Genomic DNA, 15,587 nt, shown 5'->3' on the forward strand with positions numbered 1-15,587 from the left:
TTGCCAAATATCAATAAAATATAAAGTTAAATCGTGTACTCTTAGACACTACCCATGACTAACATTGATGCCTTGAGTCTGTAATTGAGCAAAAGCATTAGCCTCCAAAGAGTACACATCTGAGGTCAGGGGGAATGTGTGCTCACTTCGTCATTCTGTGAATAGCACTTGAAAAGCTATGCCACTAGTCAATTCATTCACACCAATGTTTCGGAAAACAATCAAGTTTATAGATTTCCCATATTAAAGAAGTATGTACACATATTTCCAACTTTATTTCCTTTTGTATTTAAACAAGGGGTAGGAATCTAATGAACACGGCTAGCCCTAGGTAAAGGTAGGATATGAGTTGGCTTCAATCCTTCTAAGTTTTAGGAAGAAATAAATAATACATAAACAAGTGGCTGACCAGAGAGATGAAAGAGGATTTAGAGACCACATATACCCTGCTATTTACTAGATAGTATACCTGAAAAATTTTACAAAGAACTTAAAAGTCAACAAATCCACTAACTCACTGCCTCTTCCCCACCTCAACCTTGCATTCCTTTCCCAATGAAAAACACAATCAACCACTTGGTCAATCCAAGCCAATCATCTTGACTCTGGCCTAAAATTTCACTGCTCTGCTCACCCACCAAATCTGTCCACAATCTCCCACAGTCCCCTCCTATCTAAAATACCAGCCAATGCCTAGTTTTGGTCCTTGAGATCTCACTGGTATTATTGCAACACATTCCTAGCTGGTCTTCCAACATCCAATTTCCCTTTTTTATCCTCCCTTCAAATCCTCTATCCCTCCTGGCCCACTTCTGCAGCCCCAAGAAATGCATCACACTGGGACCAGGGGAATCTTTGTTAAGTACAAATCTGACCTCAGCACATCCAAACTTAAAACTCTTTAATAGCTTTCCATTGCCTACAAAATGGTTCCTATTCTTCAGCTCAGGATCCTGTCTCCTTTACTGGAATCCCTTTCCAAGACAGGGCTGCTTCTCCCTATCAAACTGCAGTTACACTCCAGCATTACTGCACTACCTGAAGTTCCTGGTCATGCCAAACTCTTTTACACCCCTGAGCTTTTTACTTGTGCTGTTGTTGCCTCTACATACAATGCCTTCCCTCCTTTGTCCCATAAAACTAATGCCAGCTAAGTAACCTCAATTTCCTCTTCTGTGAAATAGAAATAGTAATACTTATTTCCAAAAACATATTATGAGTATTGGATAATACATAAAAATGTTTGGACAATGCACCTGCTATATCAACAACAGTTCTATTTCCCTTTTTATTTCCCATGTCTAACACCTGGCACACAGTTGGAACTCAAAAGCTTCATACAGTCACACATGCATGCCCAAATGGAAAGTAAAAAGAACATCTAAAGAGATGATGCCAACTGGAATACACATGCCTTCTGATTAATCAATTGCTTATAAGTATCCAAGCTACTAGACTAAGAGGTTGACTCCAAAGAAGCATAAAAAGCAAAGGTCTTAGGGGCACTAATTTTTAAAAAAATCAACTGGTAATGTTTGTGAAATTTTAGAATAGTATATAGGTTTACATGAGTAAAATTTATTTCAAAATGGATCTATGATGTAAAAATGTTATATTTCTTCCATTTTAAACTTCTAAGTCATTAAAAAAAGAAAACCACAGACTTCCCACCTCTAACTAGCTTGACTACCTGTGTAGTCTTTCAAAGGGGCACTGGATGCTAGATATGGGAATTGAGGTTCACCAAATGCCAGTGAAATGCTCAGTGACTTGCAAAGCAGCCAAGCAGTTTTGATCTAGCTCTTTCCCAGCACTTAAGAGGAAGACAAGAATCAAAGGAATCAAGAACTGAGAAAGACTGACTCAAAGTAGCATTGGCTATGGGTAAGCAAGTAACCCTGATCTAAGAAACCAAGAGTGAATCACATATCATAGAGATGTGACCTTAAAAGTGAATAAAAATGTATTTGCAGGTTCCCCCTGAGTAACTGGGGAAAAATGTAGAAATCTTGGACTCCCCCACTTGGGTTATTACTGATATTCTCACAAACACTGAGGAATACCAATTCAGTAGGCCAAGCCCTCGATCTTCGGGCTTGCCCTCGTGAAGCTTGTTACTGCAAAGGAGAAGCTAAGCCTACTATAATAGTGCCTAAAAGTCTCCCCCAGAGAACCTCTTTGCTGCTCAGATGCAGCCTCTCTATCTCCCTAAGCCCACTTGGCAGGTGAACTCACTGTTCTCCCCCCTACATGGGACATGACTCCCAGGGGTACAAATTTCCCTGGCTATGTGGGTATAAATCTCCCTGGCAACGCAGGACATAACTCCCAGGGATGTGCTTGGACCCAGCATCATGGGACTGAGAAAATCTTCTTGACCAAAAGGGGGAAGTAAAATAAAATAAAGTTTCAGTGGCTGAGAGATTTCAAATGGAGTTGAGAGGTCACTCTGGAGGGCATTCTTATGCGCTATTACAGATATCCCTGATTAGTTTTGAGTGTATTGGAAAAGCTAGAAGGAAATACCTGAAACTGTTGAACTGCAACCCAGTAGCCTTGATTCTTGAACACGATTGCATAACTATGTAAGTTACATGGTGTGACTTTCTGATTGTGAAAACCTTGTGGCTCACATTTCCTTTATCCAGGGTATGGACAGATGAATAGAAAAATGGGGACAAAAACTAAATGAAAAACAGGGTGAGATGGGGGGATGGAATGATTTGGGTGTTCCTTTTTATTTTTATTTTTATTTTTATTTCTTATTTTTTTTGGAGTAAGGAAAATGTTCAAAAATTGATTGTGGTGATGAGGGCACAATTATATCACGGTACTATGAACAGTTGATTGTAAACTGTGGATGATTGTATGATATGTGAATATATTTCAATAAAACTGAATTTTTTAAAAAAAGGTTAAAAGAAAGAGTGGCATGAAAAGATACAATCAAAATCCTCTGGAATGAGTATCATCTCAGTTTTACTTATTCACATTGATCCTGCTTAATCTGCATAAGTCCTTTGTAAATTATCATGATACAGTGATTTCAAGCCAATCAAAAGAATTCCTAATCAAACCTTGTACAGTTTAAATATATATCAAGGAGATAACTCTGATTTCATTAAGTTTTTAGTAAAAAATTATGTTGTTTAATTTTTACTTCATGACATTCTTACTGCTCTGAATATATTAACCCCTTATAATCATTATAAATAGATTTATATAAATAATTCTATAAATAGAATTAAGGTCAGCCTGTCCAAAACCTAAATTTTTAAAGTTTCATCTTAATGAAAATGAAATTATAAAAGCCTTAAAATGGAAAAAAAATTATTAAATAGATTGTCTATGAAACACATCCAGCTCTTGATTTTTTTTTAAACCAAAGAATAAAGGTCCATGTATTCTTAAGTACTCAAATTTTGGTACCTATGGAATAATTTGGCTCCAGCTAAAAGAATGAAAAACCTGCCTGGACAAGTTAAGCAATAAAACAGAATCAGTTCAGGACCCAATGTAAGAAATACAACCCAAAATACGGCGAGTCACAGTAAATGTCCCTAAGACCTAATGAAAAATTCATATGTATATAATCAGAAGTTGACGATACAAAGAAAAATTTGAAAGGATTAAAAAAAATTTTGCTATATATAGATCCTGCAGGCATTTGTTAACAGCTCTTTGTCCATACTTAGTAAATAACTTGAACTAGCTTGTACCCAAACTTAATAAAGTTGAAAATTTTGCTGTTCCAGTAATCAAAATAACTTATTACACCTTTAGCAAAACTTATGCAAAACTCAGACAAATGTCTGAATGAATGGTTTCAAATGTATAAAAAAATAAATATTGTCCAGGAGTTGTATGCATGTATGATTTAAATCAGATACATTTTTAATTTATTTTCTCTTTATATACGTTAAAGGAAAAAATACAATTAACCGATGCATTCTCTTTGAGAAAGAATGGGAAACCTCACATTAGACTACTTTTCTTCTTCATAGCAGACAATTGGTAGACTCCCACGTATTTCAATGGGCTAGGATTAGGACCAGAAAAAGAAAGGCAGAGCTCAACTGGTAGTAACCATGCAAATGCCTTCTGCTCTGACTGTATTTGCCCAACATAACACAAATCACCTTTTGTGTACTTCCCAGTACCCTCTCTTTCGCCACAGCTTTGTTCCACTACCCTGACATGATTAGAGTAAACTTTGAAGAAGATTACACCAGTAGAAATGTGCATTTCAAATGCAAATAAATATTCTTACAAATATGCATGAGTATAGCATTCCTAATAATATTTGTTTATAAAAGAAATTCCAACATATCTATCAAAAATCAATCACTATCCCAAAAGCAAGGAGTATCTTTGACAGCAAGCAAAATAATTCCATTCCTCTGTCCCATAATATGTAAGCCCTTCCTCAGCTTGAAGCAACCTGAGTAGTCATCACCCCAAATCCCCCAAGATTGAGAAATGAACAAAAATAAGGGGGCATTGTAACTGCTCTAAGGAAAAAAAAAAAAAAAAAACAATCAATACTTTCTGGTTAAATTATTGACAAGAAGTTCATGCCCATGATCTGCATATACAGTAACTGGTTCCCAGAATTTTGCAAACTGTTATAGGCAGAGTTATCCGAACATAAGAAAACACAAGAAACCACTGGTATGGAAGTTCATAAGCATGAAGAATTACTGCCATGGAAGACTCTAATTTTTCAAAGATGAGAGACATTAATATTTAAACAGTGCATTTTAAATTGCTGAAAGATGCACCTCTGAGACTCAGGCAATCTGATTTCACTAAGCTCCAGAAAGCCACAGGAGGGGAGGTCTCTGGTTCCCCTTCCCAAGGGTCAACAAAAAGTGCTGCCATAGAAACAGTCTGAAACCAAACATTGAAGCTAACCCAGCTTTCCTAGAATAACAGTTGGGTTGGAAGCAAATCTTAGGCAGTAAAACTACAATTCCATAATGTGGGCATTCTGCACACCAACAAATTTGAGTATAAAGAAAACTCCGTCTTAATATCACCATTTTTAACAAAACGTTTCATTGCCCTGGTTTCCAAGGATAACTAACAACAAAGCAAGAGCAAAATTCAATACTCTTATCTTTTCTAACATAACCTGTTGTTGGGGACGATTAAGGTAGCATGTATAAAATCCACCCTCAGCGATGCCGGAGATATGCAACATAATAGCTGGGGCTAATGTAACAACAGTTTAAGTTGCCCTCAGCCTTCTATGGAAGTGATAGCCGTTTGCGCCTAAGATTCACATCTAGGGTGCTAGCTTTACTACCTGCCTTCTACCCGGCAACAGCATCTACCAATCCTGTGCTAGCCTTACATCTGCCATCCGCCCTAGCAACAGCAGCAGCCAATCCTAGGCCGCCACCCGTTCGTACTAGCCACTCCCTCTACCTTAGGGTATATATACCCTGCCTCTTCAATAAAGTTTTGCAGCTTGATCAGAAACCTGTCTTGCTGTCATTCCTCGTGTCTCTTGTCCCATACCATTCCTCCCTCACAGGATTTGGAGCTTCCATTGAACGTCCCGCCGGCCGGGACAAACTGGCGCCCAACGTGGGGCCCTGAATTCTGTGAGAGACGGAACGCCGCACTCAAGGAGAGAGGTACCTCACACTCACCGCACCCGGGATCGCCGCGAATAAACTCGGTCGCGAGACAGATCCGTTCAGCAGTCAAAGAAAGAAAGAAAACCACACCAGGGATCACCGCGGGGAAGCGCGCTCGCGAGACAGATCCGTTCACCAGTTGATCAGTGCCGGCGAAAGGAACGAAGAAGAAGAAAAGAAAGCAACAAAAGGTAAGCCCCCCCACCCTTATCATGGGACAAGGAATTTCCCAACACGAATTATATGTTAGTCAAGTTAAGCAATCACTCAAGGCACGAGGAACACGAGTAAAGAAAAAAGATCTCACGCGCTTTTTTAATTTCCTGTTACAAACCTGCCCTTGGTTCCCTCAAGAAGGTACTATAGATCACCAGTGCTGGCTAAGAGTTGGAGATTGTTTAAAAGATTATTTTCGAACCTTTGGTCCTGAAAAGGTCCCGGTTACTGCCTTTTCTTATTGGAACCTAATTAATGAAATTCTAAAAGTCCACTCTTCAGCTCCAGACGTTCAAAACCTCTGTAAATTAGGAGAGGAAGCTTTGAGAGAGCACTCTCGCCCTGCTTCAGCGTGCGGCTCAGTAATTATTAACATGCCTGAATATCCTTTAAACGAAAATTCTAACAGGGATAGGCCAAATACCCCAACCAGTCAAGTCAGTTTGTCACCCGATCAGTATGAAATCAAACCAAAGGCTAAAATTTCTCCCACTTTGGAGGGACCGGAGGTTAAAATTTCTCCCTCTTTAGAAAGCAACTCCCTTCCTCCGTTTCGGCCACCCCCTTATGCACCCGATTTTTTCAAACCATACTCTCATTTTTATCCAGTTATGCCCTTATCTCAGTTTCATGCTTTAGAAGAAGCCACAGAAAATCTCCGGCTACACGCCGATAATTTTAGAGAAACTTTTAAACAGGAGCGGCAGCATGCCGCCGATCTGCTCGCTGACCTCCGGTCGGCAACTCAAAGCATTGCAGCCCTTTCGCTTCCAGAAAATGCCCGCTCATCGCGCCTCCATTGTACTCGCCGCGCCTATGCTTTTCCGGTTACGCGTAGTCAGACTCGAGATTCTCAAAATGGCGTCGCCGGCTCCCAAAAGGGCGCTGCCAGTTCTCAACATGGTGTCACGGGCTCCAAAAATGGCGATTCTGGTAGCGATAGCGAAGAGAGTAATAAATTAGATTCCCCCGACTCTAGCGAAGGAGAGCAGGAGGAAGCTAGTTCCACCTCAACTGCTAAATATAAAAAACTTAGTCTAACATATCTAGAGAAATTAAAAAAGGCAGTGAGTGATTATGGCGCTACCGCTCCCTTCACGCTCGCCCTACTGGAGAGCCTTAGTGAAAAGGAACTTATTCCTAATGATTGGTTCCAGCTAGCCAGAGCTGCCTTGTCTGGCGGTGATTTCCTGTTATGGAAATCTGATTATGAGGAGCATTGTAAAAAATATGCCACCCGCAATGCCCGTAAGGCCACTTCTAAAACTTGGACCTTAAATAAATTTTTAGGTCAAAGTCCCTACCATCAAAGTGATAAGCAGGCTCAATTCCCCCCAGGTCTCTTAGCGCAAATACAAACGGCCGCGCTTAGAGCATGGAAAAAACTTCCGCAAAAGGGCGCCGCCACTGCCTCTCTTGCTAAATTAAGACAGGGGCCTGATGAGCCGTATACTGATTTCCTTAGCCGCCTGCAAAACATGGCTGAGCGCTTATTTGGGGCTAGCGAAAACGAAAGTGATTTTATTAAACACCTGGCCTATGAAAATGCTAACGCTGCCTGCCAAGCAGCAATCTGTCCCTTTCGTAATACTAATCTTAATAATTACATTAAGCTCTGTTCTGGCAAATGGACGTCACCCATTTTGCCGGTTTTGGGCAACTTAAATATATTCATGTTTGCGTTGACACATATAGTGGATTTATTCAAGCTAGTTTGCAAACAGGAGAAGCTTCGAAGCATGTTATTTCTCATTTGCTACATTGCTTCGCTACTTTAGGCCAACCTAAAATCATTAAAACAGACAATGGGCCTGGATATACTGGAAAAAATTTTCAAACCTTCTGTCAACAATTACAAATTAATCATATCACGGGAATACCGTATAACCCCCAGGGGCAAGGAATGGTAGAACGAGCACATCGCACCTTAAAAAATGCCCTGTGCCGTTTAGCCGAAAGTACTCTCAATCTCACCAAACAACGACCTCGAGACCTTTTACATCACGCTCTTTTTGTTCTTAACTTCCTAACTCTGGATGATGAAGGACAATCTGCAGCTGACAGACATTGGCATCCCAAAACGCAAACGCAACAAGCCACTGTTATGTGGCGTGACCCCTTAACGTCAGAATGGAATGGGCCTGACCCCGTGATTATTTGGGGACGAGGCTCTGCTTGCATATACGATCAAAAGAGGGAAGGTCCTCGCTGGCTTCCAGAACGGCTGATAAAACATATTAATTCTTCATTGCCGAAACAAACCCCTGAGACACTTCCTTCCCCTCCTCTTAATGATAACCTTTCCAGGGTAGAAGCCTCTCCCTGAGAAAAATGTCTTTCTTTTCTCTTTCAGTGCATCAATAACTCCTGCTATAACCCATCCGGAGACAGCCAGTCCGCACACAACCAGAAGTGGAAAGAAGTCCTGCTTACAGGTTTATTCCATCACTAATCACATGACTTACCACTTGAATTACTATTGGCTTTTCTTAATTGGTCTTCTGGCTTTGCTGTTTGCAGCCGGATTAGCAACTGTTGCCCCAAAGGATTGGAATCTGTTAGAAAGATCCCTGCTTGCTATAGCATATTTGTGTGTTGTAGGGTGTATTACTTTGCTAGCTTGTCTCCCTTAACAGGGAAGAACCTATAGCCTCTATTAGTATGGCTTTGTTATGCCTACTGCCATTTAAAGTTGCCGCCTTATATTTTCTCCTGCAAAGTGTGCATGCCACCTTCGGCAACTCCAACCCCCATCAGCCTTGGAAATGGACCTTAGCACGATGGGAAGATTCCACAGTTATACAAACCCAAGTTACAGCAGGACGCCCCTCCTTCCTTGTTTATGCCAGTGATCTAATTAAATGTTCAGACGGCACACCATGCCTTAACAAAGCCCAATATTACATGTGCCCGGCCTCCAACCCCAGAAAACAATATTGTAATACTCCCAACCAGTACTATTGTGCATATTGGGGATGTGAAACATTAGCTACTAATTGGAAACCTTCCGCCCCTGATCACTACCTAACTTTAAAATGGTCCCCCCTTGGCTGCACACTCGGTAAACGCACCACCTTATCTACATTTGGTGACTCAAACTGTGAAAAACTAAATCTCACCGTACAACTCCCCACTGATAACTCTTGGTTAAACGGTCAGACATGGGGCTTTAGAATCTACTTATTTTCATCAACCGACCCAGGAAGCCTTATCGTAATAAAGAAGGAAGCAGTACAGCAAAAACCTTCTGCCATTGGACCAAATGTAGTGCTCGCGCCTCCAGCTACCCCTCCTGTCCCGAGCACGCCCCGTACAAATCTTTCCAAAATTCACCCCACTACTCCCCCTTTTATTAGCATCCCAATATTGTCGTCCTCAAGCCCGTCCATATCATTTGACAGCCCGCTTTGGCCACTACTCCAAGCCACCTTTTCTCTCTCTAAACTCCTCCCAGCCTAATTTTACTCGTAGTTGTTGGCTGTGTTTCTCTGCCAAGCCTCCTTATTATGAGGCTATAGCTCTTAATGTTACATTTAATACTTCTAATGAAGACAATCCTTCCCAATGCCCTTGGAATGCAAGAAAAATAGGTCTCACTATGCAATCCGTTCTTCACTCTGGGCATTGTATTGGTAATATTTCTGCCTCCTTAAAAACAGTCTGTGCACAGTCGTCCTTTCCATCGCCTGGCAAATTCTATATCCCCCCAACAGGGGCAAAATGGCTGTGCTCTTCTACGGGGCTTACTCCTTGTGTATCAGCAAAAGCCCTAACTGAAACAGGGGAAATGTGCCTCTTAGTGGCTGTGTTACCCCATGTCCTCTTTCATACAGAGGAAGACCTTTATCACCACTTGGTCGCGCAGCCTCCAGCCACGCTAAGAAAGAAAAGAGAACTTGTTACGGTTGTTACTATTGCTTCTCTTTTAGGTATTACTGGCCTAGGCACCGGAATTGCCTCTATCGTTCTCCAAAACCAAGGCTTCTCCCACCTAAGAGCTGCTATAGACGAAGATTTAGCCCGCATTGAAACCTCCATTACCCATCTTGAAAAATCCCTTACGTCCCTATCGGAGGTTGTTCTCCAAAACAGGAGAGGCTTAAATCTGCTTTTCCTTAAGCAAGGAGGGCTTTGTGCTGCGCTGGGCGAGGAATGTTGCTTTTACGCTGACCATTCTGGCATAGTTAAGGATTCTATGACCAAACTTAGGGAAGGAATTGAAAATCGCAAACGTGAGCGAGAAACCCAAGGGGGTATCTCCTGGGGATTTAATGGAATCCTCCCTTACCTCCTTCCTATATTAGGCCCCTTAATAACCATAATCCTTATAATATCTTTTGCTCCTTGGGCCATAAAAAGAATAATACAGCTAGTTAAGGATCAAATTGACTCTGCCCTAAGCAAGCCTATTCAAGTGCATTATCACCGGCTTCACCTCGCTGACCAGGGTTTGGATCCAGATCATCTGACTGCTACCCACCCTTACGGGTAAGAAACCCCCTCCTACGGGAGCAGCATATAACTCGAAAGTATGCTTCTAGCGTATGCTATGATTGGTACCGCTGGGTGCGAGGCAAAGCACTGCAAAGGAGGGCCAAAGCAACTAAAGGCCATTTTCGAGCTCCTTGAGAAATATGCCTCATTTGCATAGGGGTTTTGCTCTGCCAAAAACTCCCCTCCCCAGAAAAACAGAGCCACAAACAACTTGGGGAATGAGGCCTCTATTTCCCCCAGCAGGTTAATGCCAGAAGAGTGCTCGATCAGCATTCTTCCTCCATCCTTTTGAAAAACAAAGGGAGGAGATGTTGGGGACGATTAAGGTAGCATGTATAAAATCCACCCTCAGCGATGCCGGAGATATGCAACATAATAGCTGGGGCTAATGTAACAACAGTTTAAGTTGCCCTCAGCCTTCTATGGAAGTGATAGCCGTTTGCGCCTAAGATTCACATCTAGGGTGCTAGCTTTACTACCTGCCTTCTACCCGGCAACAGCATCTACCAATCCTGTGCTAGCCTTACATCTGCCATCCGCCCTAGCAACAGCAGCAGCCAATCCTAGGCCGCCACCCGTTCGTACTAGCCACTCCCTCTACCTTAGGGTATATATACCCTGCCTCTTCAATAAAGTTTTGCAGCTTGATCAGAAACCTGTCTTGCTGTCATTCCTCGTGTCTCTTGTCCCATACCATTCCTCCCTCACAGGATTTGGAGCTTCCGTTGAACGTCCCGCCGGCCGGGACAACCTGTAACATTTATGATAACCGAAAACTGTGGTTTTGATAGAAAACAGTCCTAATGTTACATTGTGATAGAGATCATGTACATAATTTTATACTGCATACCACCATTCTTCCAGGTTTTGCATCTATGAGGGCCTTTACACTATTAACATTCATTGAAATTATTAAAATGAATGTTGCAATTGGAAAATATGTTCAAAGTAGTATCTTCTCAAATACTAGCTTTGGTAAATAGTCTGCATAATTAAAAGGAATTGATTGAAAAACTTCAGATATCACTGGGTAAACTTACAAGAGATTCAAGAAACAGCCAAATGAGCAAGGACAAATAATATTATTCTTAGATGTTTCCTGAATCCCCGTGTATATCAACACACCAGCATAACAAGACAGGAAAAATATTTCTTAGGCAAAGAAAATTAATTCCACATAAAACTATCCTTTATATGGGGGAGAACCTAAACCAAGGTTTCCGTTTGAAGTAATATGAGAATTGATTTATTGTAAGATTTCTTAAGTGCAGAAGAGGAAGTAAGAATGAAAGTACTGTATAAATTTAATAAAGTTACCAACTCATCTAAATCCATCCATTTTCTCTTGGAAAGAACTATGAAACCTTATTCAACTCTGATAAGTCAATCTGATAAAAAGTGAACTACAAATGAGAGCAGGCATTGTTTGAGCAGTTAAAACACTTGTTTAAAAAACTATGTAAACTCGGACAAGCCAGTTAGACTAACAAGATCTGTGAAACTAGTTTTGGGGTGGAGTTTTTAAGCACAGATATATTTTATTCACAAAGATTTCGTAACGGTCAATTTTTAAAGACCGCTATAGAAATTAACTGATTTTCCTTTTGTAAACATTTATAAATATATTTTATAATCTTTTATAAAATATCTTTTATAAATATTTAAAAACCGCCCCCCAAAAAGCCGATATTTAGGTATTCAACTTCTGAAACAGTCCCAAGACAAATTCAGAACTCGTTTCACAAGTTTGTTTCTTAAAGAAAACAGCTCTTCGTTTTAATAATCTGTATGAAAAAAAAAAAATCAGTGTCGAAGAACACTGATTTGAGTCAGGTTGGATCGAGTGACTGTTAAAAGCTCCACTGAAACTCCTCTGGAAAAAAACAAAGTCCACCCACAGTATCAGAATACAGAAACTTAGCTAAAAAATAAAGGAAGCCGAAAAGAAAATATGCGTTAGCCTCACATGACCACAATGAACTGTTCCTGCTCTGGTTCCAATTTTAGCTTCTCTTTGGATTTTGGGAGGGCCCACTTTTACACTTTCACTCAAGGGAGCATTGGGGAGTTCCTCTCTGTGAGGTTTGGATGCTGCCCGATTCATAAATCGTTAATTGCTCAAATAAACTCAGAATAAAAGAAATAAAGGAAGAAAGGAAAAGAAAAGGGAGCGCAGAAAAACCCGGCCACGTCACCAGCTGCTGCGCCCGATCGCGCTTCATCCGCTGGCACGGCCCGCGGGAAGGAAGGACACAGGAAAAGGGTGGTGGGCGTGGGTGGGAGAAGTGGTAAAGGGTTTCCTCTTAGGAAGCTGTACAAGGGTTTCCAAAGTCAGATTCATTTTACTTCTAAACTTTTTTGACTTTCACGCAAATTCTAGAACTCCTTAGACGGAACTTACAAAGCCATCAGTAAGTGCGAGCTCTGCCCAGGGGCGCCCCGCCTTACCTGTGCCATGGCGATTTCTCAGGTGTGGAGAAGGCGATGCAGAACTGCAAGAGAGCAGGGGGACCGCAGGGTTAGCGAGCCAGACTCGCCCGCCTCTGCCCCTCCCCAAAGAATGCAGGTCTGTGGATAAGTCCAGCCGCTCAGAGAGCCCCGCGACTCCCCGCACGGTGCAGTCCCGCTTCTCTCAGGTCCCGGAGTGGTCTGAGCGCACCTCCGCGGGAGCCCAGCGCCCTGCAGCCCTCTCGCCCCCCGGAGGAAGCCCCTCCCCGAACTACGGCGGCACTCACGCAGCCAACGGGACCCAAACGTCCTGTAACACCGGAGATCTGCAGCGGACCGTGAAGTGGCAGCGACGTGCAAGTCTGGGAAAGGGATGCAGGGAAGGGATAGCGGCAGTTGCTCTCTGTCTACCCGGAGCAACGGAAACACAACCGGCCCCGCCACGCCCCGCCCAGCCGAGTCCGCCCGGCCCCTGCGCCTCCCGAACGGGCCCGCCACGCCCACCGCCCTCGCTGGCCCTGCCCAGCCTCGCGACCGGTGCCTCAGGTCGCCTGCGTGGGCCGCGGCTCCTCCCAGTCTGTCTCGCAGCTGCGCCGAGTGCCGGGCGGGACCCGCGGGCCTGGGTGGGGCCGGCCGCGACGCCGCAGGCACCGGCAGGGGGCGCCGTTCCCGTGGTCTCGACCCGGTTGTCGGACGGAGCGGTACGTGGCGCCTTTTTGGAAGATGAGACAAAGTAACCGCAGCCTACGGCGGGGCGTCTGATTTCACCGTGGGATAGAAAAAGCGTGACACCTTCATGGCTGTTTCTCAAGTTCGTGTGGTTTTTGAAGTTCGTTTAAAAAAAAAATTGTCAGTGATGGCTTCCTAGACAGCCCTCTCTTAAATTTATAGTTCTTTGGTAGGATATGTGTTAAGTTTCGAACTCTGAGTGGAATCGGTTTCTATTTTCAAAGCCAGCCTAGAACTTTAATATTTTATGTATTTACGTATGACTTAAATCTGGGCCATGCCCTATTTTGGTTCAATATAAAGTATTTAAGTATATGGTAACATATGCACATATATTAAAGGTACGGGGTATTGTACGAGGCTGGTGCCCGAAAAGCTAATATAGAAAGACACAGCGTCCTCCGCAGAACTGGGGGAGGAGGAGGAGGAGAGGGGTGGGGCAGGAGATAAGGCCAGTGTACAAAAAACTGCAACAACAGACAAAGTGAGATTTTCTAGGATGTAAAGTACAAAGTGCTGTGGTGATTCAGGGCAGATGAGGATCTAATCAGCTTTGGGGTGTTAAAAGAAAAAATTCATACAATTTAGGATCTTACAGATTTATTGAACGATTAATGAATCGGGCAGCATCCCATTAAGAAAGAAGGGCATTCCACCAAGGAGTTGAAAAGGGGGAGCTTATATAGGGCAACCTGGAAGCAAGTGAGGAAATGTTCTGATTGGCTGATGCTAAGTTTCCATTTTACGTAGGGGAGATGGGTCTTAAAAAGTGGGGAGCAAGCAGATATACTTTGGTTAGTATGGTATGCTTATCCATTCTGATAAACTATCTCTACTGGACTGAAACTGGTTTATCACCAGGTGTTGCTTATCTGCAACCCTGTAGGGTGCAGTCCATTTTCTCAGAAACTTCCTGCAGATTTTCCTGGAAAATCTGGTCTCAGAAAGGCCTCCCACTGGGCAACACCCAATGCAGGCAGCTATTTTCTTTTACTTAGTAGAATCAAGAAGAGTTTTTGTTATAAGTTAAATGAAGAACAAATGTGGATTTTGTATAAAACAGCTCATTTACATTCACATATGAGCCACATGCTAAATCAGGCCCTGACCAAATCATAGCACAGTGATGGTTCTCTGGAAACAGAGGCAAAATTGCAAAGTTTGTGGAGCTTACCACTCTCCCATCCCCTTAGGTTTACCTTTCGTCTTCCCTGAGAGCCTCTTCTCTCCCAGCCCAAAGTCCCCAGGACAGCTCAGGCTCCCCCCCTTCAGAGCCCCAGGCATTCGTTACAAGGCCCTAGCCCTTTCCTCGGTATCTTTCCTCTCTGGGCTGATGTGCACCGCATGCCTTCCCCTCCTGAGCCACTTTCTCTCTGCCCTTCACCTCAAGCAGCTCCTTTTCATTCTTTTTCCCACACACATCCACTTGAATTCCGTTTCTCCATTGCTTCTCTCACTGTGTGCTTCTATTCAGAGTAAAGTTTAGACAGGACCTCAGAGATCCTATATTCAACAAATTGATTTTATAGGAAACTGACACCCATCATGGGTCAATGACTTGCTCTATGAACCCACAGCTAAATAGTGACAGAATAGAAGAATTATTAGACCAAGTGTCTTGTTATACCCAGGTTGGTACTTCTTTCACTACCAGTTACCAGGCACAGTTCTAGGCACTGGGGATAACACAATAAATGAAACAAAGTCCCTGCCCTCATAGATCATATATTTTCATGGAGGAGACAGACAATAAAGAAATGTCTAATAGGCCCTGTATGACATGTGCTATAAAGAAAATGAAGCAGTGCCAGGGAATGGGGGTGAGGGGAACATTTTTGCAAAAATGGACAGGGAAGGCCTTTCTGAGAAGACTTGAGCCAAAACCTAAATGAAGTCTGTTTTTGTTCCCTCTTTGCAAAAGCAAATACCATGCAATTGATTTGGTTAGACAATGGGAATTTATTAGCTCAAGGTTTTGAGGCTAGGAGAAGTCCAAATCAAGGTATCATCAAAGCAATGCCTTCTTCCCAAAGACTGTGGTATTCTGGGGCTGGC

The 15,587-nt window shown here is 42.7% G+C and overlaps 1 protein-coding gene across 1 annotated transcript in view; it reads right to left on the reverse strand.

Moving 5' to 3' along the window:
- ANXA5 (annexin A5) overlaps nt 1–13,259 on the reverse strand; it is a 37,873-nt gene extending 24,614 nt beyond the window's left edge. The window contains exons 1-2 of the mRNA XM_037830571.1: nt 13,091–13,259; nt 12,804–12,847 (exon numbers count right to left, since the gene is read on the reverse strand). Of these exons, the coding sequence (XP_037686499.1) occupies nt 12,804–12,812 (9 nt within the window). The 5' untranslated portion in view covers nt 12,813–12,847; nt 13,091–13,259. The remainder of the gene's footprint in view (nt 1–12,803; nt 12,848–13,090) is intronic.
- Between the last annotated feature and the right edge of the window lie 2,328 nt (nt 13,260–15,587).

The sequence above is a fragment of the Choloepus didactylus genome, chromosome 3 (genome assembly GCF_015220235.1).
Source record: "Choloepus didactylus isolate mChoDid1 chromosome 3, mChoDid1.pri, whole genome shotgun sequence".
NCBI lineage: Eukaryota > Metazoa > Chordata > Mammalia > Pilosa > Megalonychidae > Choloepus > Choloepus didactylus.